We start from the raw sequence: 27,081 nt of genomic DNA, 5'->3' as shown, positions 1-27,081 counted from the left end.
GTGGCTACAAAATCTAGCAGATAATTGTTTTCCTTCTTTGCAGTTGCAGGTAATGTAATAGTACAGCAGAATCTGTTTACACGTAGTAATACAAATTTTTACAACTTCATGGGGTTTATGATGAGCTCTGACTTTCTTAATTCAAAACTTCTCAACTGTAATTAATATCTCATTATTTTGCAAGTTAAGTGTTTACCTCTTTCATAGGACTTGTCATAACATGTTGCAGTAGTTGTCAGTGTGAGTGAATGTTCATGTCTGACTAGTGCTGTATTGTCATATGGGTCTATATGTTTTCTTCCATCCACAAACTTAAAAGTCTTTTTGCTCCAGGTCAGTGATGTGTTTTGTTTTCTGAAATGTAAGGATCTAGATCTTTTGTGTATTCTTGTAGTAAATCTTGCAGTGAGACAGGCATGTTCAGGTGATACTTTTCAGTTGAAATCAGATGTAGCAAGATCTTTTTATCCTCAGTGAGGCAACATCAGCTTAGTCTCTCTTCTGTGTCTACCCACTTTAAGAAAAAAAAAAGGTGATTTCTAGATGTGCAAAGCACTGTGTTAATTGATCTGTATTATTTGTAACTTATTCTACATACATGTTTAAAGTTGCTGTGGATATGAAGCCTGTATTAGGATTAGCAGTCCAAATCTAAAGTCATGTTAGCCATTTTGCTAAAAGCTCCTGAAAACCTGTGTTCCTGGGTGCTCTTGTTTTGACACTGTCAATACCCCTTTCAAAATGCAGCATCAGGGTTTATGAGCTTCACTTTTTGCTTATTCATGGTTGTAAAACTTACAAGGCTCTTCATTGGCAGTGGTACCATGCATCCAATTACTGTCTGACATCTACTGTTTGGTGTGAACACAATTTAAAAATTAAGGACATTAGTGCTCAAAAAATAGTAGCTGTCTCCTTCACCTGCTGCAAAGCAGCAATCCTCTGAACTATGTTTCCTATGTAGCATAAATTGAACCTGAAAATGCTGGTGTTTTAATTCTGTCTTTGGCATGTAGTGTGGACTAGTTGCTCTCATACTGCTCTCCTTAAGTGCTAAGTCTGAAAATTTGCATCTGATTTAAAGAATAAAATAATCTAAACCAGGCATGCTTTCTCAGATATTCTGCAGTGTAATGCAGTGATAAGAAAAACTATTATTAAATTCAAGAAAGACTGATTCCAGAAAACTGAAGCAGTATGTTGTGCTTATATTACTTAAATGCTGCTACCTTATTTCCTGAATGGGTGAAGTGAGAGCAGTGAAAAGTAACAGGTAGAGATTTCAGTTAATCTCAACATATGCGAAAAAATTGTTGAATGTAATGGAATGCACATGTGCCATCTTCAAAAGAAGAGATATATAGTCAACTTCAGAAGAGCAAACAAAGCACAAGGAAGTAGTCCTTTAGAATAGATGATTGTTCATCATAGAAAATGGTGTCAGAGTTAGGGGACAACTTTGATGAAATACGGTTCTGTAAAAATTATACTTGGAGAAATGTTGTGGATTTTAGAAAGACAGAATGGAATCTAAATTTTATCTTCTCACTATAAACTCCTGTAGCTATATCAGATCAAGGCAGAAATACAGTATGAACCTTCTAAAGAGATACTTGGACCTGAAGATGTGTTTGTGGATTTCTCCCCATGCTTTGCTCCCATTACAATGGAACCACCATATGCATAGCATTGAGTGGGCCAAATAAGATGTGATAGTGCGAGTCATGAATTATTTCAGCAAATGTTTCTTGTTTGTAGCTCTTGAATATAGATTTTTTTCCTAATCAGTCAAGACAGTTTTGAACCAAAACTTGGCTCTTGAAAATTGTTACTTATACAGCTAGGGTGAAACAGCTTGAGGAGAAAAAAGGAAAAGTACCTTTTAAACAGGTGCATTGATTGAAGTAGCATTTGTTCGGTCCCATTAATTATATTTATCGACGTGAAGAACTGAATTCTTATTTACCTGTATGTTCACTGAAATGTTCATGTGAAATTCCATCTTTTTGTTTGAGACATGGCTGTACTGTGACTCCCAAAGTGGAACCTAAAGTCTGAGGTTTTCTTCCACTTTCCTTTGTTGTCTTCCATGTTGCTCTTGTATCTTGCTATTTCTGAACTTGATTATCCCTCCTTTCTAAAATAACTTCATCATTCTAACACTTACATGATGTATTTTGGGGGTTTTGTTGTTAGGTGTGTTTTTTATTTAGCTCTTCCTACTAAGGCATTTATGATTTTTATCAGAGAAAACACATGCAAACAATATTGTACATTTTTGACTGCGTGAAGTCATCTCTAAACTGCACAGATTGCATATTATGGAAACAGTATCTTTTTATCACCTCAGAGCAATAATGGTAGTAACAATTATCGCACACTTGAAATATATGAACTGAGAACAATGTGCATCTCCTGTGTTTTGTTCACACATCAAGGTTTTAGCTGAAGAAGGAAAGAGGGAGTTAGCACCAGTAATAGTAGGAGCTGAGAAAGCTGTGCATCCTTCTTTGACCATATTTTCACCATTTGGATGATTAAAGCAAAAAGCATTGCTTTTTTCCCAGATTTCCCCTTAAAATCACAAACCCTTTAAACCAGCTGAAGGTGTGTCAAGTGCAGGTGGCGCAGGGAGCGTTCTAGACTCTTGCTAGGCTGAATCTTGTTTACTCTTCCCATGAGGAAGTGAACACATCTCTTAAATGTCCTCAGTAGTGTTGCCCTCTAACAGAAAAGGTCATGTTGAAACATATTTTATTAAATTCTTATACAAAGGGGAAAAAAAGTTATTATTAAAGGACCTTTAATTTTTTAAGTGTGCCTTTTTTTAATGCTCAGGATATTTTGTTTTTTTAATTGAAGTCACGTTATGCTGTGTTTGCTCAATCTGTTCAAAGGAGAAACAAGAGAAATACAGAAATACGATCAAATGACTGGATCTTAGTGCTTTTCATAGGCACATAGCACACTGATTTTTGTCTTTGCAGAAGAATAAAGGTAATAGTATTAATTTTGCTTAGAAGTATTACTTAAAAAAAAAAAAAAACAAACAAGAAGGCAGCAAATACTTGAAGGAATTTGAGATTATTTAAGGTTACTTTTATGCTCAGTTTTGATTATGCAGTGTAATTCCACAGTTCATTCACATAGGACAATGAAAATAAATAGTCTGTATATTCATTACAGTCTATTTATTTTTTACATAGTCTGTTTATTTTCATACTTTGTTAAGTTTCTCATCCTGGTTTATTCTTTGGAGCTGAAAGTGTGGGTCTCCCTGTTTTATCTCCCTCTGTACTGAGGGATGTTTGTTGTCCTGTAGTTGGGTACTTCGGTATGGAAGAACAGATGCCCTAATTGTCTGAGGCTCCCAGTGGCTCAGATGTGGCATCACCTCTTACACGTATAAGGTAGCTGCTATCCTACTACTGTAATAAGAATTGAACCAAAGTTAAAAGCATGCCACTTACATAAAGAGGTTGGCAAGTTGTATTTCTTTCAAGTGCTGCATCTTGCTGTCCTTGTGAAGAATTTTGTAGGGACTGTGTTTCCAGAGCACGTAGGATCCTTTCAGTAGGAGGATTGTACCATGTTATTTTCCCAGTCTGACATGAAGCGAATGACTTTTAACTTTGTCTTGGGTCTACTGTAACTACCCATTCCTGCATTTTTGGTGAAGGATGCAACTGTAGCATGAAATGGAAGTATCCATGGTGATGTGGGAGTATGTGTGAAGTGGGTGAAGAAATGGATTGGTTTCTCTGAAGGCTATGATGGTGTGGGATAACAAGTTAGGCACTTACGATTGCATCAGGATATGGAATTGTCACTTGGGCTCCTGAGTGCAGGAGCACTACTTGTAATAGGTGTGCTGTGCATAAACTGGATAGCTTGCCTAAATAGTTTCAGAAGAGTTTTGCTTTGAACACCATAATACTGATAACATAACCGTGACTCAGAAAATACTTTGTTTGCTATTTATATGAAAAATGTTATATATAAAAACTCAATTAACAGAATTACAGTATTCAAGTAAAAATATCTTTCCCTTATAGATGGTGATTCTCAGTCTCTCAAGGAACATCTCATTGATGAGCTGGACTACATCCTTTTGCCAACTGAAGGCTGGAATAGGCTAGTTAGCTGGTACACACTGATGGAAGGTCAAGAGCCAATAGCACGCAAGGTACTCTTAAATTGCCTATTGGGATGAATGTGATTCAGATATAGTCCTGCAAATATGAAGGAGTTGCACAGGAATTGATTAGAAGATTTTAAGTCCTGTCCTATGATAACCATATAGACAACTTCTGCTTTAGTTGCTTATAGATACCTAATTTTTATTCCCATTTTAGAAGCTTACACTTGTTAATATTGAGAAACAAGGATGCAAAGGATGTAATGCTTTTTTTTTTTTTTCCTGGAAGTAAGCCCTCTAGTTTTTGAGAAGAACTTGCCTTAGAAGCTTGTAAGTCTATTAATGCAAATGATTTTGTAAATTATATATAAAATCCTAAAACTGTATTGACTATATTAGTGAAAAGCCTAGCCCTAATAATGTTAACATTGGCAGAGTAATTGGTAATTAGTGGTAAGCGTAGTCTTCTGTAGTCAGCAGCTTGCTAAGGGAGTTTTTTCTTGAAGCAAAAAGCTTACCTCAACACAAGTAGTAGTCCATGGTATGGCGGATACTACAGCCCTCAGTCAGTATGAGATACTGAAAAATTAACATCAAAGATCTTAATTTTTGTTTGCTTCAGCACATACCATCGTTATTATTAAAGTGATATGGCATTGTATTGGTTTATTGATCATGCGATCTTTTTTGTTTGTATTATTTCTTACGATTTTCAGGTTAATGATTACAGTTGCATCCTTGCTGGACTGAATTACTTAAGTTTTAAAATACATCTTGGTATGCTTGCCAGTTTGAAATTGACCATTAGGGTATATTCTTTCAGATCTTTATTTTAATTCCTGAAAAAATGCTGACAGAATGTTATGATTGGAATTTAGTTTGATGTGACTGCTGGCATAATACAACTTTTTTTCCTTCTATGACATGAGGATGGTCTAAGTACATGCATGCTGACCACTTACTTGAAGTGCATTCCTTTCAAACAAACACCAGATTTAGCTACAGAAGAAATTTTGTGTCTTCAAGATTCATTTGGTCAGCAATAGAAGTAGTTTGTTGGGGTTTTTTTAACATTCTCTTTAGTACAATAAAAGAGATCTTTTTTTAAAGAGACATCCCTGGAATGTCTCTTTCTTTTTCTCTAGTTCTGTAAGAGCTGAGATCCATTAAAATGGCTTTCCTTCTTTAAAGATATATCTGTTATCAACTTGTTACTGTTTTTCCTGAAGATGGAGTTCAGCAAACTGAATGCTCTTCCATCATCATGGTAAAGTAAAAGTTCTGTAATGTTTTCACTTTGGGGGGAAAATGGAAAGAGAGAGAGAAGGGGAATTAATGAGTAACTTGCCTTCTACTTAGAAGGAACTAACTGGGAAAGTACATGGAGTGTAATGAGTAGCTGGGTAAACTGGCATAGCTTCATTATTTTCTGCCAGTATGAGCAGTAGTTCTCCTCTGAGATGGTATTCCAGTTAAGAATTTTTCTTTCTGATGCTTTTTTCATTTGTTCATGATTCTTCCTCCTGTCTGCTTTAATGTTTTTTCATGAACGTGGGATGATACTTTTCTTTCATCCCCTTTGTCACATCAGCTTTTTTGAAATGTGGATCCTGATTTTAAATTGATGCAATGTTGTACTTGATCCATGTCAGATAACATTATGACTTCAAGTAATAGGATGTGGTAATACTACCACTAGAGTGTCAGTTTTATTCTCAGAAGTGTCTTAGCCGTACTGCACAGTTTTGTTTACTGCAACTATTTTGTTGTTACTCTAGGAGCTGAAAACCCTTCTAAGCTGCTTAAATTAAGATGCATTTCTATTTAAATGTTATGGTTGGCAGTCATTAAGGCAAACTACTGAACAGCAATAAAATCATTCACTTTTTTCTCCTATGGCACATGCATACAAGTTATATTTGTACAGCAGATAGCAGATCTCTCCTAGCAATTAGCTGGTTGCTTTTTTTTTTTTACCGTATTTGTCAGATGTATCGTATATCAGGCCGATGGTTATTTTTGGAACAGTCTACATGACTAAGTACTGCAGTTACAGTTTGGAAGATCAAAGGGAAAAACATTTAAGAGGTGACCCTGAATATTTCTTTTCTATATTTTACTTTTATTAAAAAAACTCCTCTGAACTATTTTGCAATAGGTGTTACAAAAATGAACATATAATAAACAAATGAGTAGGTGAAATTTCAAATGAATGTATTCATTATCAGAATATAAGTGGAAGATTTGTAGGTTTTGTTTAAAAATGTGATATCCAAATTTTATTAGTGTGTTTTCTGGTATTGATAAGTGTTCTTTAACTGTGAAAACTTTGTTTTTTGAGGAAGTAGCATACTTTTGAAATAACAGTAACTTTTAGTAGTTTACCTTTTGATTGAGAATCATATCTTTTACTTAAACGTGCCTATTTGTGATTTCCTCTGTACTTAACACTTTGAAAGTTATGATGGTGGTGTTACACACAGGTAAGACATCATCATTAAGGACAAAAAATAATTAGTTTACTGTATTTCTAAAAAGTTATAGGAGAATTTTAGTTCTAATTTTTGGCATTTATTAAGTGTCTTACATTCCCTGAACTTGCGTTTCTTGAAGAGTTTTCAAAACTATTTTGAAGTGTGTATATGAAAACATATTTGGACTGATACCTGATCCTAATCTGTTTTTCAGGTCGTTGAACAGGGTATGTTTGTAAAGCACTGCAAAGTAGAAGTATATCTAACTGAATTAAAGCTTTGTGAAAATGGAAATATGAACAGTGTTGTCACACGAAGATTTAGTAAAGCTGATACAATAGGTATGCACAACTGTTTTTAAAAATATATGGTTGTTACTTTTTAAAATAGTACTTGGCAGCAAGTTCTGAATAAATGAGTCTGTAGGTAAAATGATAGATGGTATTGTAACCATTAAAAAGTATGGGACTAGCCTTGTTTGGGTCAAATTAAAAAGTTTATTTAATAAAGTTATTTGTAATATTTAGGATTTTGAATACAATTAAAAAAAAAAAACAAAGCTGTGTTTTATTATCTAGGCATCTGTGTTAACTCTAGAGGTTTGTGCTTTTCTGGAAGTGAACAGTATGATGTTTTTCATTATGTTTATTGGATTCTGTGGTACTTTCTCCTGCCTTTTGTTGTGTAAGAAATACTTTTTTTTTTTTTTTATGTGTTTCCTTTTTACAAAGGAAACACTATTTAGTCGTATATATAAAAATAAGGGTATATTACAGAACACAAGAATGAATTGAACTTATAAATTAATGGCTAAAGGTGACGTACAAAGGCAATATTCTTTGGGTTGTGAAGTGGCAGGCCAAGCACAACCTTTTACAGTAGTTAACTCCAGTACAGTAACTTACCTTTACTTGTAGTTATTTTACTATATTTCAGTAACATATTTGTCTCTGAAAATAACAATCAGAATACATGTAAAGATACTGCTGATCACATAAACTCAGGTTTTGGTGTCTTTTTCCATGTCTATCTGAGATAAGTCTTTCAGTCAGCTGTATTTGTGCAGTTAGAATTGTACTTTATGTCCTTGACACTTATGCCCAGCCATTACTCTTTGTTTATGTTCTTTGACAACGATGTAGTTTTTTTCAGGTTTGGCTTCTCTTTACATTATGGGTAATGACTTAGACTTGCTACCCTTTAATTCTTTGCAGATTGCTTGCTTTAAAAACAGAATAATTCTACTTTGTTAAATTTTAAGTTAAAAAGTAATCCTCTGCTGGTATTAGAATAAAAACTTTAAAATTATGAAATTTGCTCTTGATACAAGGCTTCAGTGTTGTATGTTAATTGGCCTTTTTGTAATCTAGTTTAACTTGAGAAGATGTACTTCATTATTCTTTAAGCAAACCCAGAAATTTAGAAAAAGCAATTTAAGATTATACTTCCCCGAGGACCAAATACAAGCTATTTTGCAGCTATATTGAATTTAACTGTATCATTAGAATTATAAAGTAATGTATGAAATTCTGATATTTTCTTTCTCTAATCAGAAGCAGGGCATTTTGTAGGTGTATTCCCTTTTTCTTAGCAGAGAGAGGATTACAATTATAAGAAAATTGTCAAAAAGGGTAATGAGAAAGTCAGGCTCGTTGGCAGCTCTTTTCTAGACGCTGGCCTAATTTGCGTTCCTGAGCTGTGGATGACATACTTCTAGAAGACTTAAGAACGTACCTTTTCTGAAGCTGAAGCTTCTTATGCAGAACACCTAGCCAGGGCATCCAAAAGAGTTTGTCTTTTAGGAGAAAAGCTAGAAAAAATTAAAACCACTTCCTTACCTTACGTATGTTTAAGGGAGTTCTGGAATTCATCAAATTATTAAAGAGATGCTCATTATATCAATAAATAATATGCAAGAAGAATATTTCAGTCTTGATTATTTTTCACCCTTCCTCATATATGGCAGTAAGGGATGCATTTTCATTATGGTTGCAGAAGACTTGTACAAGAGAGTCAGTAGCAGCTTCACTGAAGTGAGTGGACATAAGTTACTATGGTCCTTTCAAGAAGTTTTAATTTTCCTACCTGACATCATTGATTGTTATTTACTGCCTTCAAAAGATCAGTACAAGACCTTCCTTAATTCACACAAACAGAGAAAATTTTGAAGCACTTTACTCAAGCACAGCATAATGTTCACCTACTAGTCTTCCGGTGTGTGTTATTCCTGGAATACCTTAGCTTTTACACTCAAATAGTAACTACTCATCTGTATGTCGTCAAGTTAGTACAAGGTAGGAAAAAATAATTATAAAGGGCAGACTTAATCATGACAGTCATTTTCTTGGGGTGGTACTAGACACATCTAATGTGTTCTTTGGAGCTTCTTAGGAATCTCCTACAACTGAGGACTCTCGCCTTGGAGGCAGTGCATATTAACTTTGAGACTGATTGATGACTAACTCTTTTGGGGGAGGTGGGGGGTGGTTTTTTAGTTTCAAAAAGAAAATGAGCTAGACAATAATTCTGAACAATGTAGTCCAGGCAGCGTTTCAGTCTAGTTGTTACTGATCCTAGAGGGCATCAGGGCTTCTGAATGAATATGAGTTAATGATCCATTCTGGAGTCTTCATCATATGGAAGTATGATAAAACTAAGTCATCAGCTAATGTGTAGGCCTTTTCTACCTTTATTCAGCAATTCTACAAACAACAAAATGACAGAAGGATTATCCGTAGCCTCTATTATAAACAAATAAGGTTGTGTGTCTAATGCCATAAACAATTCCAAAACTGAGCTGATAAACTCCATAGAAGACCATACCAGTGGCTGTGCATCTAATGGGTTTTTGGTTTTTTGCTAATAAATTATCTTGGCAAATGTCTTTGATTCATCTTTTCCTTTAATTTTCTGCAGAATACAAGAATTGCCACTCTTGAGGACAATTTATTCTGGGATCTGTGACTAACCTTTCCCTTCTTTAGGAAACTGGGATTAGTTTCATAATACAGATTATCATTTTCCTTCAGTTCCCTTTAGCTAGTATTTGTGATAGCACTAGCCTTTGTATTAGGATCCACTGAACTTCTACAGCATCTCATCAAGACTCTTCCACACAGTCTTGCAAAATAATACTTAAATCATGCAGCTGTTTTTTTGGAGGTGCTATCTGATTTTTAATATATCCTATATAGGATCCATAACCTTTAACTCTCAAATTGAACTGTCTCAGATTGTGGCCATGACTGGATTGAGAGCAGCCCTGTGGAGAAGGATTTAGGGGGTATTACTGGGTGAAAAACTAACTTTTAGCCAACAATGTGTGTTCACAGCCCAGAAAGCCAACTGTATCCTGGGCTGCATCAAGAGAAATGTGGCCAGCAGGTCAAGGGAAGTAATTCTGCCCCTCTGCTTTTGTGAGACCCCACCTCAAGTACTGTTTCCAGCTCTGGGGCCCCCAACATAAGAAAGACATGGACCTTCTCGAACGAGTCCAGAGGAGGGACATGAAGATGATCAGGGGGCTGGAGCACCTCCCTTATGAGGACAGGCTGAGAGAGTTGGGGTTGTTCAGCCCAGAGAAGAGAGGGCTCCAGGGAGACCTTATAGGGGCCTTCCAGTACTTAAAGGGGGCTGACAGGAAAGATGGGGAGGGACTCTTTATCAGGGAATGTCGTGTTAGGATGAGGGATAATTATTTTAAACTGACAGAGGGTAGATTTAGATCAGATCTAATAAATTCTTTACTGTGAGGGTGGTGAGACGCTGGAACAGGTTGCCCAAAGAGGTTGTGGATGCCCCCTCCCTGGAAGTATTTGAGGCCAGTTTGGACGGGGCTTTGAGCAACCTGGTCTAGTGAATGGTGTGCCTGCCCATGGCAGGGGAGTTGGAAATAAATTATCTTTCAGGTCCCTTCCAACCCAAACCACTCTATGTTTCTATACAGCTGATGGAGTGAGAGACATCTTTAAAGGACAGTTCTTCCTGTCTCTTTTGTACATCGTCCTAGTAGTAATCATCTCATATATGGGATGTGTATAACCCTGCTAGAGGAGAGCCCTGTACACCATATGTGTCAGACCATACCTGTTTGAGTGTAATGTTTTCATTTATGCTGGAACACTTTAGAGCATAAGCCAGCACTTCAGTGATACTTGCTGGGGAGCTGGGGTGAAGAATTATCAAGTGTGCATTGATTATATTCATGGAAGTATGTAAAAGAACCTTAGTTTCACAGTCTCTAAATTACCATAATAGTCAAATAGAACATGCTCTTCTCAGAGTCTTGGACATAATGTGTAGTCATCTGATAGGATTGATGCTTCCTGTCTCATAACAGTTCTGTTAGTGAAGCTTTAGTGTTAAAATTAACATAATAAATGTTATTCTGGTACTTGCAAAGAATATGAGCTGCAATGCTCAAATAATTGATTGTCATGGTATTAAGATAATGAAAAATTTTATAAATTCTTTCAGTGAAAGTCATTGATAAATCTGGATTATTTTTGGTTTTGGAAGATTCTTGCTGGTTAGATTCACTCATACATTCAAATATAGTTATTTGAAAACACTGGTTAAGAGTTGCTTCAGACAGTACATGATATTTTTAAAAAAGTCAACAAATCAAGTAACAGCCTGTTGCCTTGTTCATAGCACCTACCTTGCCTACTTAATCTCTTACAGAAACAAATGAGGCAGTCTAGCACTTGCTTTCATACTAAAATGCATGTTAACTAGTATAGAAAGAAATTTTATTCATTTGCCTACAATATCTACAAATATTATATTCCCAGTTGTCATGCATTTGACAAGCCAAGATACTTTTAAGCTTCAGGTCTCATTTTGACTTTTCACATTTTGACTTTTCACATTTAACAGTGGAAGAGAATATAATCATATTAATTGAAAGGGAACAAGGGGAATACTAGAGGAGCTGACACACTGGTGTATTTTGTCCTGAGTCTTCAGGAGAATGTCTTTCAGAGCTTACAGTGCCCATTTTTATAATTGTGTTTTCAGTGATCATCAGGTATAAACTGTATGTTTTTTGGTTTTGCATTCTGTGTTAGCTGTTACGAGACTTTGCTACCACAGGGCTTTATGAGTTTACCAGTTAAAAAAACATATATATGAGGTTGCTATGTTATAGCACTGTACATATTAATTCAAATTAAAGAACTTGTTAATAAACTTTTGCATAAGAAGGATGGAGTTAATGACAAACTTCTTAAAAGTTATACTACCTTAAAATAATGTAGCACTGGTTATATTTCTGTCAGGCAGAGTAGAAGCTGGTAGCCTTTTTTATGTTAAATCTGACAGGAACATAAAATCTTGCATCATCACTTTAAAATAAATTTATGTGCTTCAGTTTTACAGCGTAGTCTTTAATTCCTGTGAGCGTGTAAGTGAAACTTTTTGCATATATATATATATTGTGGTTAGTGCTAATTGCACTGATACGGGTAGTAGAAGAGTAAAAACCAAAAAGGATTTATTTTAGGGAGTGGAACAGAATGACTTGCACTCCCTGCACCTGGTTTTGCTGTAAATCTTGCTTCTAATCATTCTCTCCCCACCCACACTCCTGTGTTACTACACTCTGAGAAATTAGATGGGTACCTAGGTACTTCATGTCATCTGTTACAAATCAACTTTATTTGGTCTGCTTTGCTAAGAGCTTCAGGAGGGAATAAAATACTACTCTAGCTGTTTCCATTTTCAGTGCAAGCAGACTAGCAACTTGCTGTTTGTCCTACAGTGTGATGTAGTTGCATGTCTGTTTCTACAATTTAATTTGTATTTTGAATATAAGAAAAGAATAGGTGATTCTCCTGCTTTGTTCAGGTTTATACTGTTTGTGTAGTGAAATGCTAAACTTGTGTTTTCTCCGTTTCAAAACAGATACAATTGAAAAAGAGATAAGAAAAATCTTCAATATTCCAGGTGAAAAAGAAACCAGATTGTGGAACAAATACATGAGTAATACTTTTGAACCTTTGAATAAACCAGACAGTACCATACAGGATGCTGGTTTATACCAGGGACAGGTACAGTGTAATACTATTTCTTTTTTTATACTTCTTTTTCCTTGTGAAAATGTAGCTGTACCAAATTAATTTTCCTTCTTTTTAAGTGAAAATTGCCTCCTACATTGTGTTAGGGATAGAGGATTTTATAAACAAATTCATGAAGAAAGAAGTAGTCTTGGAAGTGTATTTTCAGGATTAAAGATGGGTTTAACTTTCCTGGTGAATTAAAAGTGAATGAACGTAACATTGCTGACTTGAATTTGATAAAACCTGAAATAAAAAAATATTCCTAGGATCCGGGATATGTTCTTGTAATCAAGCCCAAAATTTGAAGAACTTTTTAGATACTATAAAAGAATAATGTCTTCTACTCAAATTCCACTGTCCAAATTTCAGAAAGAAATTGAAAAAATGAAAATATTTCAGATAAGAACCATAGAGAGAAAAGAGCTTGAAAACCTGCTTTAGCGTGAGACTATATCATCACTTTCAAATCTCTTTATGGGAGGATTTCTTACAAGATGATTTTTTTACCTTTACAGATTAATATAAAGAACATACTGGATGTTAGAGCTACACAAATATAAATGCGAACTGATTGAACAATTTCATCACTAGAATAGCTTTTCAGATTATTACATTGATTCTTTAGTCTCCAAATAGAGTTGGATGTTTTTTCAACAGCTGTTAGTTCATACTGTGGTGCTACAAATATGAGTGGATGAAATTTGATGGCAGTAATTGTAGGCAAGAATATATTAAAGTATTTCCTTTTGCCTTGAAATACTTGACTCTTGCCTACTTACCAGCAGTATTTATGCTGTACTTCAGTTTTCTTTTGACATGGAAGGTAAGTAACCAATGCACCAAAATAACAGCTTGAACTATTGTGCCCTTTAGCTTCATGCTGCACTCACTTAAACCCTCACACAATTAATTTTAACAATGCACAGGTCCTGCTGGAAGAGTCCACATCTCCCATAAAAGATTTGCGTCAAAGGTGTAACTTGCAAATTGCCTCTATCCCAGTGAAACATTAACTGTGAAGCAAGCAGGGTCTAATATAGCCATAGAAACATCTCTAGGTGACATCTGTACTTTCAGCAAAACAAATATTGTTCAAAACTGAGTTTAATGATGGTTTCTAAAAATGCTAAATGTTATGGTAGACCATGTGTGTTTGATCAGTTGCACTTGCTGACACACAACGTTGTATTTTTCATGCTGAGCCTCCTAATCTAATAATAGTTATTCTGACTATTACAGTCTATCAAACTTAATAGTTATTTTTTATTGTGTAATTCTAAACTATGTATGTGATGGAGTAAATTAATGTTTTGAATTCATCAGCTGGTTTCTGAAGTGAGCCTTTAGGGTTCCATTGAACATTTAAGTCTAAGTCTTCCTTTTATTTACTAAAAAACGAAAGCCAATGGAAGGAAATATGGTACAGTTTGTCTTACAGCATTCATGACCCAAAGGTAGCAGACTATTCTTTTCCAGATAGAAAGCTGGTCATGATAGAAAGCTAATTTTCAGTGTCATGTCTGGCAGCATGACTTGCTTATAAGGTGAATGTATGTCACTGTGTAGACACATAGAAGCATAATATGGCAGTTAATCAGTGAAACATCAGTGTACAGTTATGCAAAATTAGTTGCATTGGAAATTAAGAGTTAGATTCAGTTTAAATATTGGAGTCTAGTTCTCATTTCAAATGATCTGACTATCCTAGCTGTCAATCCAGAAAGGCATGAGCTTTTTGTAGGTCCTGTGTCATAGCTGCCAGCATAGGACAGATATCTCAAATACCCAAAGGCGTTTCAAATGGCACTTGATGCCTGTGTTTAGGACTGAGTGTTCTGTACTCCCTTTTGTACTAATAACAACTCGAATGAAATTATTTTCATTAGCCAACTGTCCCATTGGAAAATTATTATTAGATTAATGCTTTTGCAAAAAAATACAGGAGTAACCAGACAGGTATGATTATAACGCTATCAAGGCAGAAAATAGTTTGGTTTGGGTTCTTTTTTTCCTACCGATGTGTTGGTGTGAGAAGCAAAATTCCTTCAGGAATATCCCTTCCTTAACAGGGCTGTTGTATAGACATGATTTCTGTAGATTCATAGATGCTATTTAAACATTACAGGTCATCTTCTGACCTCTCTGAGAGGTAAGGTCTTGCCATTTCATCCATGGATTATTGAGGTATAGAAGTATTAAGTGGCTTGCCCAAAGTTGCATAAATTAAGATATGGGGAGAAAAAAGTGAATAGAGCAAGATGAAGGTGCAGTGCAATTGAATGGAATATTCTTGGGCCTCAGGGAATAGTAGCTTAAATGTCAGTCTTTTCCATCTCATTCGCATGTCAGCAAATCCATTAAAAAGATTGCAACAGAAAGCAATCTACTGATATTTTTATTTCAGTTTTCTTATTATACTTTTTGTGGTAGGTACTGGTGATAGAACAGAAGAATGAGGATGGAACATGGCCAAGAGGTCCTTCAACTCCTAAGTAAGTTATGATTTTAAGTCATGTTATTCACTATAGCTTAACAATTTTCACATGTTATTTTGCTTTAAAAACAAAAAATTGTTTTTAAAAGTGGCATTTTATTTTGAAAATCAGCCTTCAGATGTTTTAGCTGAAAATATGCCAAATACTGTATTTCTTAGAAGGGCTGCATGTTGTAGAACTTGGAATAATAATAGTGGATTCCTGCATATATGTTGCTTAATTTTGTTGATTTCAGCCAGTGATAAACAATATCCTGATTAAAAATAGGAAAAAAAAAATCCATCGTAGAAAACTGTAAAACTTAGCTTATTTTATTTAGATTTCTATTTCAAAGCATAGCATATCTGTCAGGTGAACACAGATACATGTATTTTACCAGTTTTTTTCTTATGTAAATGTTTTCATGAATAGCTTGTCCTTTTATCTCCAGAGCACAATATTTGCACATAAATGTTATTTAAATTGCATTCTACATTACCAGCATGTTGCCTTTGTTCTTTTTTGGGCTGTCATCAGTTAACTGGATGGTCTTTTTCTTTTCTGTTCTTCCTGCTGCCATTATCAGCAGCACCTTGATAATGGCAAGTGAGTAGAAAAACTTGAGTGTGGTTTTTCTCATTTAGATGGATAAACATTCTGTTTCCAGAATCTGAATCATGTTTTCGTGGTTTTGAAGAACAGTTGTAACTAGTTACTAGTAAACTTACACAATCTCAGCCTTATAAAGTTAAATGTTTTTTTTTTCCGTTTGTTAGCTGGTTCTTGAGCATATCTTTAATAAAAAGTTCTTTTAAGTTCCTTTTACTCCTTTTGATATTCTGCATTCATGTAACTGAGTTTTACTATTGTTTTAAAGCATTTTTATAGTATCATTCCTTATAATTTGAAGGACAGATTCTTTATCTTTGGTGTTTTATGTCAAGCACTTTTACTAGGAGCACTAGCTTCTGTTAAGTTGCTTAATGAAGCTTGAGTTCAATTTTAGCTTAATATGCACAGTATAATCTTGCTTAACAAGATGTTATTACACAAAGAATTGAGAATGTAGAGCAGCAGAAAGAATGGGATGCAAAATACTTGAAGTTTAATATTGGATCTCAAAAAGCATCTAGTAGAAAAGTAAATTTTGAGTCAAATTTTAGTTGTAGATTTTGAAGGCTAAAATAATTTAGATAACTCAGTGTCACAGTTTCTCTTGGAAGTTTTGGTGGAAAGATATTCTTGGTGATGGTACCTGCTTTTCTTCTGCCAAATTTCTATTCCACTTCATGAAAGACATTCAGGAGCAATATGTAAAGTAAAGAGTATCTCCTGGAAAGCATTTGATCTGGGGACAAGTAAAATGGTAATTGAGAATACTGGTGTCAAGAGGAGGCTGTAAGTAAACCAGCAAAGGACGATGAATGGTTTTGCTGTAAAGCTGGGGTATGTTCTTGAAGTTTGGCAGCTGTCAGAAAGATTGATTGAGAGTTGGTATTCAGATGCATTGTAGTAGTGGAAGGTTTGCAAAATTTAGTGAATTCAAATAGAAATTATCAACCAACAGTAATGGGGTTGGGTTTTTACACCTGTTTAAAGCTTTATGAAAAATCTAATAAATGCTTAAAGGGGTAGAAATATTAAACACTTGCTTTTGAGTCTTCTGTGTGAGCTGCATTAGGAATATTAGCTTGTCACCACAAATAATATACATCCAGATAGCTTTTTATAGTCCTGTCACTGGCTGCATACTGGACTCACACTGGTCCTGCTGAGACTACCACATTGTAGTGCTTGTTTTGGAAGAGTACAAGTTTTAAACATAAATTCTGATGCCAGGGAATACAGCGCCCTATTTAGAAATGTCAAAATGCAAAATATTGGAAAGTGTGAGAGATTTATAATGCTTGGAAAGGGCAGGATCATTTCAGAACATCACCTAAGCTAATCACAAAGTAGTTGAGGTTGGAGGGCACCTTTGGAGATAGCCTGGTCCAACCCACCAGCTCAGAGAATCAGTCACCTAGAGCAGGTTGCCTGGGACTGTGTCCAGTCAGATTTTGAGCATCTCCAAGGATGGAGGCTCCACAGCCTTCCTGGAAATCCTAGTTCACTGTTTGATAAACCTCACTATAAAGCAGAATTTCTTATATTTAAACAGCATTGCCTGTGCTTCAGTTTGTGCCCATTGCCTCTTCTCCTTTCAGTGTGCACCACTGAGTAGGGTCTTGCTCCATCTTTTTAATTTCCTCCCACTGGGTATTTGTACACATTGATAAGATCACTCTGGAGCCTTCTCTCCTCCAGGTTGAACAGTCCAAGCTCTCTCAGTCTCTCCACTCAGGTCAATGCTGCAATCCCTTGATCCCCTTTGTGGCTTCTCACTGGACTTGCTCCCGTGTGTCCCTGTGTCTCTGGAACTGGGGAGCCCAGCAGTGAACGCAGCGCTCCAGAGGTGTCTCGCCCATGCTGAGTGGAGGGGAAGGATCCACCTCCCTTGAGCTGCTGGCAGTGCTTTTCCCAATGCAGCCCACATGGTGATTTGCCCAAGGACACGCTGCTGGCTCATATTCAGCTTTTTGTCCAGCAGGACCCCTGGAGTTTCTCTGCCAAGATGCTTTCCATCTGGTCACCCATGGCCCCCATCCCCCCAACACCCCAGTGTGTACTGGTGCCTGGGGTTATTCCTCTCCAGGTGCAGGTCTTTGCATTTCCTTTGACTGAACTTCATGAGCTTCCTGTCTACCCATTTCTGCAGCCTGCTGAGGTCCCTCTGAATGGCAGCACAGCCTATGTTGTGACAGTTGAAAATGAGAGATAGTAAGATGTCCTGCACATTTTGCCTGCCTCTTTCTTGTTAGCAGAAGCATAACAGCAATCACTCTATTGATTGCTTCTTTTGGCAGTTTTTCTTTCTTCCTACTGCAGGTGATGAACATTGGCAGTTTTTTATGAGAAACATGTTAAAGGTGTGAACATCTTTCTCTATAGCAAGAAAAGAACATACTTAGTTTGAAAGTGGACACATTGAGACCTCAGCTCAGTATAGGGAGGAACACTTTTCAAAATGATAATTCTGTTTCTCTTAAAAGTATAATGACTCAGTACAAGTGAAAAGACTGGTTATCATCATAATTGTCTCTTCTGAAGAAACTTGGAAGAAATTATTTTAAGATCCTTTTTATATAAGAGCAGAGACCCTGCTGTGCAACTTAGAATTTCAGCTCTATGTCCAAGCTTGTCAATGTTTGGGTTTCTTTTATGTATACTGTTCTCCTAACTTCCGAATATATTTAATTTTGGAAGTCATTGCAACATCAGCTGTAAAAACCTCACTGAAGTTTAATGATATCTGCTCTTGTCTCATATTTTAATGCTTCTTTTAATGCTATTTGTGGGTTGTTTTGGTTTGGGGTTTTTTTTGTCTGGAAGTATCTGGATGTGGTGTACATTCTTAAAACATTCACAGGGTCAGTCAAGTTTAGGAATAGCTATATATTTGGCTCTCTGAGAGGTTCTGTTTATATCAGCTACTGGGATGTTCGTTTCTCAGGAAGACTGGCTGCTGTGAAACTTTTTCTAGGGAGCTCATACTGATTTCTCCTGGAATGTCTTTACTGTCATCTGCTCCCAAAATAGATTTTACTCAGCATTAATGGGCAGTTCTGAGAAAATTTTGTTATACTAACTTTTCTGTGAAGTAACTGTCTCTTCAGTGTTATACATGTGACAAACTCATCCAAACATGGAGATCCCTAGTTGCTTTGGTAGCTTAGTTGCTGCTGAGCCCAGTCCTTGAATAAAGAATTGTGATCTCTGTGCAGACAATTTTTTTTTCGTATCTATACCCTGCAGGAGATTATTCCACAGGCAGAAAAACAACCAACCAGTCAACCCTATTTGAATAGTTCATTATCATTTTAATCTAAGATATAAAAAAATCTAAGGTAGTATTTCAAGTAATTTAAGCAATGTACTACAAAATCAAATTACTTGTGTTCAGGAAAAACTGTACAACAATTAAAACCTTTTATCCAATCTGTGATTATAAAACTTGAGACAAGGAGCAGGAAGGAGCTTAAGTTTTGAAGTTCCATGAATTACCAAATGAATAGCCAGGACAAGGTTTCTATTAGTGTTCTGTTAAGAAGTTCTTACCTGTTTACAAGCAAATATAAAAGCAAGTTACAGAAACATACAATGAACCTGTTAACTAGGAACTTATTTCCTGCTAAATTTAGAAAAGTATTGTTGGCTGTTTCCTTAGGAGACTTAATCAACAAGTATTAAATAAATTGATCTATAATATTCTTCAAAAATGCTTCTTATATGGTAAATAAACTAATGATTTTTAACTGTCAATATAAATCTGTGTGTATAATAAAAGATTTAATTGTGATCCTTTTTTTTTAAGATTTCTCTGTGGAATAAATCAACCTAATCAAATAGCCAACTACTTAGCATAATTTACAGATTGTCTGCTGTAAATTTTAATAATTTTTGTATGTAAAAGGGAATACCTTGATTTTTCTTTTTGACCATACAAAAAATCTGGACTATACTCATTCATAGTTTTTCCTCCTTATAATAATCAATGTTTTCTTAAAATATTTGTCACATGAGAAGTTTTTTCATAATATTTTTTTATGGTTCACAATTGTATGCCTTTTTATCTTGGAAAAACACTGAAGGCTTTTACTTGATTCTTTTGCTGGATCCCATCATGTTTTTAAAAGAAAAAAATTAATAAAATATGCTTAGCTATCTATTTTGAAATGATTTAATGATTGTATATCCAAGTTTCATAGGAAACGATATCCATGAGAAAAACTGTGTTTCTCTACTGAAATTAAAAGTATTCTCTTTAACAAAGAAATTTAAAATCTGGGATTTTTCCCTGAAGCAGTTGATGTGCAGACAAGTGTACCTTTCTACTGACTTTGATGTAAGAAAGATAATTGTGGAAAATTGAACTAACTGGGCACTTACTCTGATGTCTTAAATTGTAAAAGCAAGGGCTGTCAGTGCTTGTCTGCCAGTCAAGAGCTGGACTGCTAATTGCTGATGCATAATAACTTCTTAGACTGTGATAACCATGTGTCTGATCCCCTGTGGGTAAACATCAAACACTGGTAATGTAAACCAGACATTTTCAGGTTAGTTTAACAAACATGTTCATTAGTATCAGCTAATGCAGGGTTGAGAAACTCTTTAACAAATGCACGCCCTGAACATTTTAATTTTTTTTTTTATTAGTGAATGTTAAAATAACAACATTTCATGCACCACAACCCCCAAGAGGTATGATTGACTGAATTAGTTGGGTTTTGTAAGAAAAGAACAGTCTAAAGTGAAGTAGGTTAAACATACTAAAGTTTGCTTTACAATACTAAATTGTATGTTAGAATGATTATAACCACAACTTCACTGAATCAGAGTCCTTGAGGATGGAAGGACCTCTCAAGATACTCTCATCCTGTCCTCCTACTCAAAGCAGGGGCATCTGGAGCAGGTTGCCTGGGACTGTGTCCAGGTGCATTTTGAGTATCTCTGGGGATAGAGACTGCACAGCTGCTCTGGTCAACCTGTTCCAGTTTTTGACCACCCTCATTGTAAAAAAATTAACAGTTTACCAAATCGTGTGTGTGTGTGTGTGTGTGTGTGTGTGTGTGTACATCATTATATGTTTAGATAAAATTTTATTTAAATTTTACCCATTGCCTCTCCTCCTTTCAGTGTGCCCCACTGAGAAGGGTCTTGCTCCATCTTTTTAATTTCCTCCCACTGGGTATTTGTACACATTGATAAGATCACTCTGGAGCCTTCTCTCCTCCAGGTTGAACAGTCCAAGCTCTCTCAGTCTCTCCACTCAGGTCAATGCTGCAATCCCTTGATCCCCTTTGTGGCTTCTCACTGGACTTGCTCCCGTGTGTCCCTGTGTCTCTGGAACTGGGGAGCCCAGCAGTGAACGCAGCGCTCCAGAGGTGTCTCGCCCATGCTGAGTGGAGGGGAAGGATCCACCTCCCTTGAGCTGCTGGCAGTGCTTTTCCCAATGCAGCCCACATGGTGATTTGCCCAAGGACACGCTGCTGGCTCATATTCAGCTTTTTGTCCAGCAGGACCCCTGGAGTTTCTCTGCCAAGATGCTTTCCATCTGGTCACCCATGGCCCCCATCCCCCCAACACCCCAGTGTGTACTGGTGCCTGGGGTTATTCCTCTCCAGGTGCAGGCCTTTGCATTTCCTTTGACTGAACTTCATGAGCTTCCTGTCTACCCATTTCTGCAGCCTGCTGAGGTCCCTCTGAATGGCAGCACACACATCTGGTGTATCGGTCCCTCCTTCCAGATTTGTGTCATCTCTCATCTTACTGAGGCTACACTCTGTCCTGATGTTCTGGTCATTAATAAAGATGTTAAGAGAGTATAGGACCTAGTGTTGAGCCCTTGAGTATGTCACTACTGACTGGCCTCCAACTGGCCTTTGTGCCGCTAGGCTAAATGATCTGGGCCCAACCATTCAGCTGGTTTTCAATCCATTTTTCTGTACATTTATGTAACCCATGCTTCATCTGCTTGCCTGTGAGGACTTTACATGAGACAGTGTCAAAAAGGCTTACTGAAGTTGCAATAAACAACATCCATTACTGCTCCTCCGTCATCTGCCAAGCTTGTAATCTCGTCATAGAAACATATCAGGATGGCTAAGCAACATTTGTCTTTGATAAATCTATGCTGTCTAGTCCTTGTCACCTTCTTGTCCTTCATATGTGTTGGAGTGGTTTCCAGGATTAGTTGCTTCATCATTTTATGTGGGATTGAGATGAGGCAGACTAGCCTGTAGTTCCCCAGATCTTCTCTTTCGCCTTCTTGAAGATATGAGTACCATTTGCTGTCTTCCAGTCTTCAGGAACCTCTCACGGTAACCAGGATCTTACAAAAATAAAACAGTGCCATCAAAATAACATCAACTAGCTCCCTCAGCTGCTGCTGCATCCCATCAGGCCCCTAGGTCTTTTGTATCTCCAGTGTGTTTAAATTCTCCCTAACCTAATTGTCTTCCACTGGGAGTAAAGTTAGCCTTGCACCAGATTTTGGTTTCAGGGCTGTGGGATTTCTGAAAAAATTGTTTGTACTGGTAAATGCTCACACAAAGAAGGCATTGAGAATCTCACCTTTTCTGTGTCCTTTGTTACCAGGGCCCTTGCTCCATTTAGCAGTGGCCCATGTTTTCCCCAGTCTTCCTTTTGCTGTTTGTGTACTTGTAGAATCTTGGTGCCCTTCATATCACTTGCCAGATTCAATACCAGGTAGGTTTTGTCTTTCCTGACCTCATCCCTGCATTAATTGCACAGTATCTCTGTTCCTCCTGGGTCATCTGCCCCTACTTTCACTTTCTCTTTGTGTCTGAGTTGCATCAGGAGATCCTTGTTCATCCATGCAGGTTTCCCACTGCCTTTGCTTGATTTTCTACTTGTCAGGATGGTCCACTCTTGAGTTTAGAGGAGATGGTCCTTGAATATCAACCAGCTGTCTTGGGCCCCCTCTCCAGGGCTGTATCCCATGGGACTCTTCCAAGCAGATCCCTGAAAAGGCTCTCCAGAAGTCCAGGGATGTGTTACTGCTACTGCTTTCTGTGGTGCTCGCTCTCAGGATCCTGAATTTCACCATCTTGTGGTCATTGCAGCGAAGGCCCCAATCTTCACATCTCCAGCTAGTGCCTCCTTGTTTGTAAGTACTTGATCCAGCCAAGCACTGGACCCAGCCAAGCCTTGTTGGCTCTTCAATCACCTGTGTCAGGAAGTTGTCATCAGTGCACTCCAGAACCTTCTTGGATTGTGTTGTCCCACCAGCATGTATCACAGTGGTTAAGTCCCCTATAAGGGCCAGGGCCTGTGAATATTAAGTCTTCTACCAGTTGCCCAAGGAAGCCTTGTCTGCTTTTTTTTTATCCTAATGCAGGCAATCTACAGCAGATGCCCATGGATTATTGGAGGAAAAGAGTTATTCTGGTTGCAGCTGGTTTTGCTGATTTCCATATTTATGTCCCTACTGTGGATCACTATGGATATTAAAGTATAGAGCAGTTTAACCATAGGGTTAATGAAGTGTATATGGAAGTCCGTGTCTGATGTGAGTTATGGTCTGTTTTGGCATAGAACTACAGTAAATTTTGGTTTTTAACCTGTCTTTTTCTGGACTGTTAAAATGCTAAACTATAATAAATAATTTTGGGAGTGTTGTTTGTTAGACCATAAAAAGTTACCTTTCAAAGTTATGTGGTGCATAGTTCCTGATGTTTTTCCAGCTATGTGGAGAATTTGGCTTATTCTTTTCCTTCATGTGAGAAACAAGGCCATTTACTGATTATTGGGTTTTTTACAACCAGAGTTTAATTATTTTTGTCAAGTAAGTAGCTGTATTCTTTGGACATCTTTCTGTGGTGTTTTAACACCACAGAAGCATTAATATATACTGATTTAGTATACTACTAAAAGGATATATACTTTGTCTTAGAACCTTGCATTTAAAACATAATTGAGTTTTTGCTGCACATTTAGTTACTGATTTTGTCTTAGCAGATTCCTAAGTCATTGCAGTTGTTTTAAAAGTAGATACTTTGGTTGTTCTTTTTGTACAATTTAAACTCAGAACCAAAGTATGGCAATATATTCAGTGTTAGTACTTACTGTCTTTTTCAGGGCCTTTTATTATCCTTGGTTTTATCTTAGTTTTTTTGTTTTAAATGATGGGGGGATTTCTGCCAATGTTACGAAGTTTTCATAGGGTGGTTGGTATTGGAACGGACCTTAAAGATTATCTAGTTCCAACCCCCTGCCATGGGCAGGCACATCTTCCACTAGACCAGGTTTGAGCAAGGCCCATCTAACCTGGCCTTGAACGCTGCCAGGGAGGGGGCAGCCACAACTTGTCATTTTCTACTTGTTTTCCCGCAAGTGTTGAAATGTATCAAAAGTTGTAAGAGCTGAGAATGGATTCAAGCAAATGCTATCAAAGAGTAAAAACTACTGATTCTTGTCTTCGCTAAGAAACAAATTAGTTTAGTTTTAGTTTTTGGTGGAAACCAGTCCTTTATTTATGTACTTTATTCTGTCTTCTTTTAAATTTTTAGACAACAGTTATAGATTGAGTTTTTAAATTAAAAACTGTATTGCATTTGAATTTGGTTTAAATTGTATAAAAGTTTCAAATTTATTTTGAAAAGTTCAATTTCAGTTCAAAATTAGTTGAAATAGTTTCTAAAATAATTACATGTATGAATGTGCATAATTTAACTTTTGTCTTGAATTTAAGTAGGTTAAACTGACTTCAATTTTACATCTTGTGGACACAATCTATTTTACTTCTTTGAAGATAGTATTTGAAGATTTGGTTTTAGATTGATAAAGGAACTCTACAGGGAACCTTTATGAATATCAGTCAGCATACTTTAAAAATTAAATAACACTTTCTTACATGGTGATACATCTTTTCTTTTGGAAAAGGGTTATTAAGAAAAAGTTGAAAATAAATGTGAAAATATACTTGGGAAAATTCCCTATGTAAAAATGTTTATCTCCTTGCAGATACAGAACTTATTAAATACACTTATTAAACTTATTAAATTAAGAGAATAAATACAGAACTTATTCTCTTAATATTGTGATACATATTTCAAAGCTTTCCAGTCACAGCTCGAGCTTTTTGCAAACCAGTTGCATAGGGCCCACAAAAACATCAAGGTGCTTAAATTCTTTTGAGTATTCAGAGTCTTTTCCATGATTATCTGTAAGATTGGATCAGAAAAAGAAAAATACACTGCAAGATAGTTGTGTAATGTATTTAACTGTTATGTTCAGAGGGTCTTTGTGAATAAAATAATCAGTATTCTTATAAAATATTTTTAAACAATGGGGATGAGTGATAATGCTATTACTTTTGCCAAAAATCTTTTTTAAAGGTTATATAGTATTGTGCGTGATGTCCTAGAGGTTTTTTTACAATATTAATAAGACAATTTTAATTAAATGGTTTCATGCTGCTATTAAACTAGCCTTGAAGTATGTATCTTAATCTTTTTTGTGTCTTGTCTCAGCATCCATTTGTGGTTAAATGAAAAATTCATAAATTTTCCATGTTAGAAACTTTATATTCTAGGTTTTAGAACATCAAAATATCTAGCCATACTATAAACTGAAAACTAAATTTTTAGCACAGGGCCTGTGGGGTTTTTTTGCTTGTTTGCTTTTTGTTTTTAATAGCTTTATTCCTTCAACACAGTATGAAAGTTTAAAGTATTGTGAAGCATTTCAAGTGTTAAAAGATGGATTCTGAGAGCTGCACGTCCTGGGTATTTTTAGTGCTTTGCCCACTTTTTAAAAAATATTTTTTTTTCATGCTTGTTTATATGCATTGTTCATTTGTTAGCTTTCTTTCATAGTTTTCAATATCTCAGCATTTTTATCTAATTTATCATTTTCATATTTTTAAAGGTCCCCAGGTGCATCCAATTTTTCAACTTTACCAAAGATCTCTCCATCTCTATCAAATAATTATAACAACATGAACAACAGAAAGTAAGCAATATATCTTAAGACATTATTTAATTTAATCGCCCCAGTGTGACATAAACAAATTTTGATGTTTTATAACTCCTAGCTTAAGGATTTTAATTTGTTCTGCAATATTTGGGTTGTGAATTGTTACTCGTCACTGTTTGGTAGCATAGGTATTGTAAAGCATGATATCAGGAAATGAAATGCAGTCCATGATGTTTGGTGACTTTCAGTCCTCAATAGAATAGGCACTAAAAAGAATGTTGAACATTGTAAGAAAATGTATAAAGGCTTCATTTAGAGTTTATCATGCTAAAAATACATTATTGTTGTTATTATCCTGCCTGAATTTAGATGGACAACAAAAAAAGTATAAACTACTTACATTTACAGTGGTCAGGTTTTCCCTTATTTATTGATGCTAAGGTATTACAGCAGCATATGTGATATCACACATTGATTTGAGACAGCTACAGCTGAATTGTTCTAGCTGTAATTGTAGTCACAGTGATTATAGCCACTGATTATCAGCAACTTAGGTGTCTTTGTGCTAGATTTGAGAGAGATCAGTCTGATAGGTGTTCTTGACCATTACAATGATCAGAGGCTTAGTAAAAGAGGCTTCTCACTTTTAAGGGTTTTCTCTTTTATATTCCAAACCAGAAGTTTAATAAAGGATGTGATAAAATTCTAAAAGAAGAGCTTTCATATTCCAGTAGCCAACTTTGTGTGTAATCTTTTTTGTTGTACACAACTGTAAAAAAGTTGGTGAATATAGAAAAACATGGAATTATTTCACTTTAACAGATAATGGAGCATCTTTCAAATGCTTGAAACCAGAGAGCATTCGTCTTTAATGCGAGCCGGGGGAAATTGAAGAGGCTTATTTTTACAATCCATTCAAATTTAAACTATTTTTCCAAACATGCATTTTGTGATCAAACATGAAGATGTTAAATACTAAAAAGGTGACATAAATATTAAATATGTTATACAATATCTTACAGTTAAATACTGCATTTATCAGAAGTGATTTTTCCTAAGGGGTGAAGTGTCACTTGTGCTTCTACCAATTGTGAGTAGCCCCAACTCTCACTGTTAAACAGTTGAAATCCATGTATTTAACTGCAGTCTATTGTACTCTGTGTGTGAATGTGTAGTAAATAAAAAGTATATTGTATCTATGATTGTGTGAAAAATTACTTGACCAGAGCTGAGCCTCCAGCTGAGAATTAATCTCTCCTTCCCCCATTGCTTATAGAAAAGACAGCTGTGATGCCAAAACCAAAGCTTAATGGTTACTTTTTCCTGGGGAGCCACTGTTTTAAAACCAAGCCAGCAAGTCTTTTTTTTTTTGTCTTTTTTTTTTTTCCCCCTTCCTT

General features: G+C 36.0%; 1 protein-coding gene across 1 annotated transcript in view; it reads left to right on the top strand.

Annotated features, from left to right (window-relative positions):
* Positions 1 to 27,081, top strand: part of USP15 (ubiquitin specific peptidase 15) — a 56,600-nt gene that overhangs the window by 783 nt on the left and 28,736 nt on the right. The window contains exons 2-6 of the mRNA XM_026867563.1: positions 4,056 to 4,186; positions 6,827 to 6,953; positions 12,517 to 12,662; positions 15,102 to 15,163; positions 25,637 to 25,720. Coding sequence (XP_026723364.1) covers positions 4,056 to 4,186; positions 6,827 to 6,953; positions 12,517 to 12,662; positions 15,102 to 15,163; positions 25,637 to 25,720 — 550 coding nt within the window. The remainder of the gene's footprint in view (positions 1 to 4,055; positions 4,187 to 6,826; positions 6,954 to 12,516; positions 12,663 to 15,101; positions 15,164 to 25,636; positions 25,721 to 27,081) is intronic.

This window comes from Athene cunicularia (genome assembly GCF_003259725.1).
Source record: "Athene cunicularia isolate RWA chromosome 1 unlocalized genomic scaffold, athCun1 chr1_part2, whole genome shotgun sequence".
Taxonomy (NCBI): Eukaryota; Metazoa; Chordata; class Aves; order Strigiformes; family Strigidae; genus Athene; species Athene cunicularia.
The sequence above is the reverse complement of the archived record's forward strand: the minus strand, read 5'-3'. Positions and strand labels throughout refer to the sequence as shown.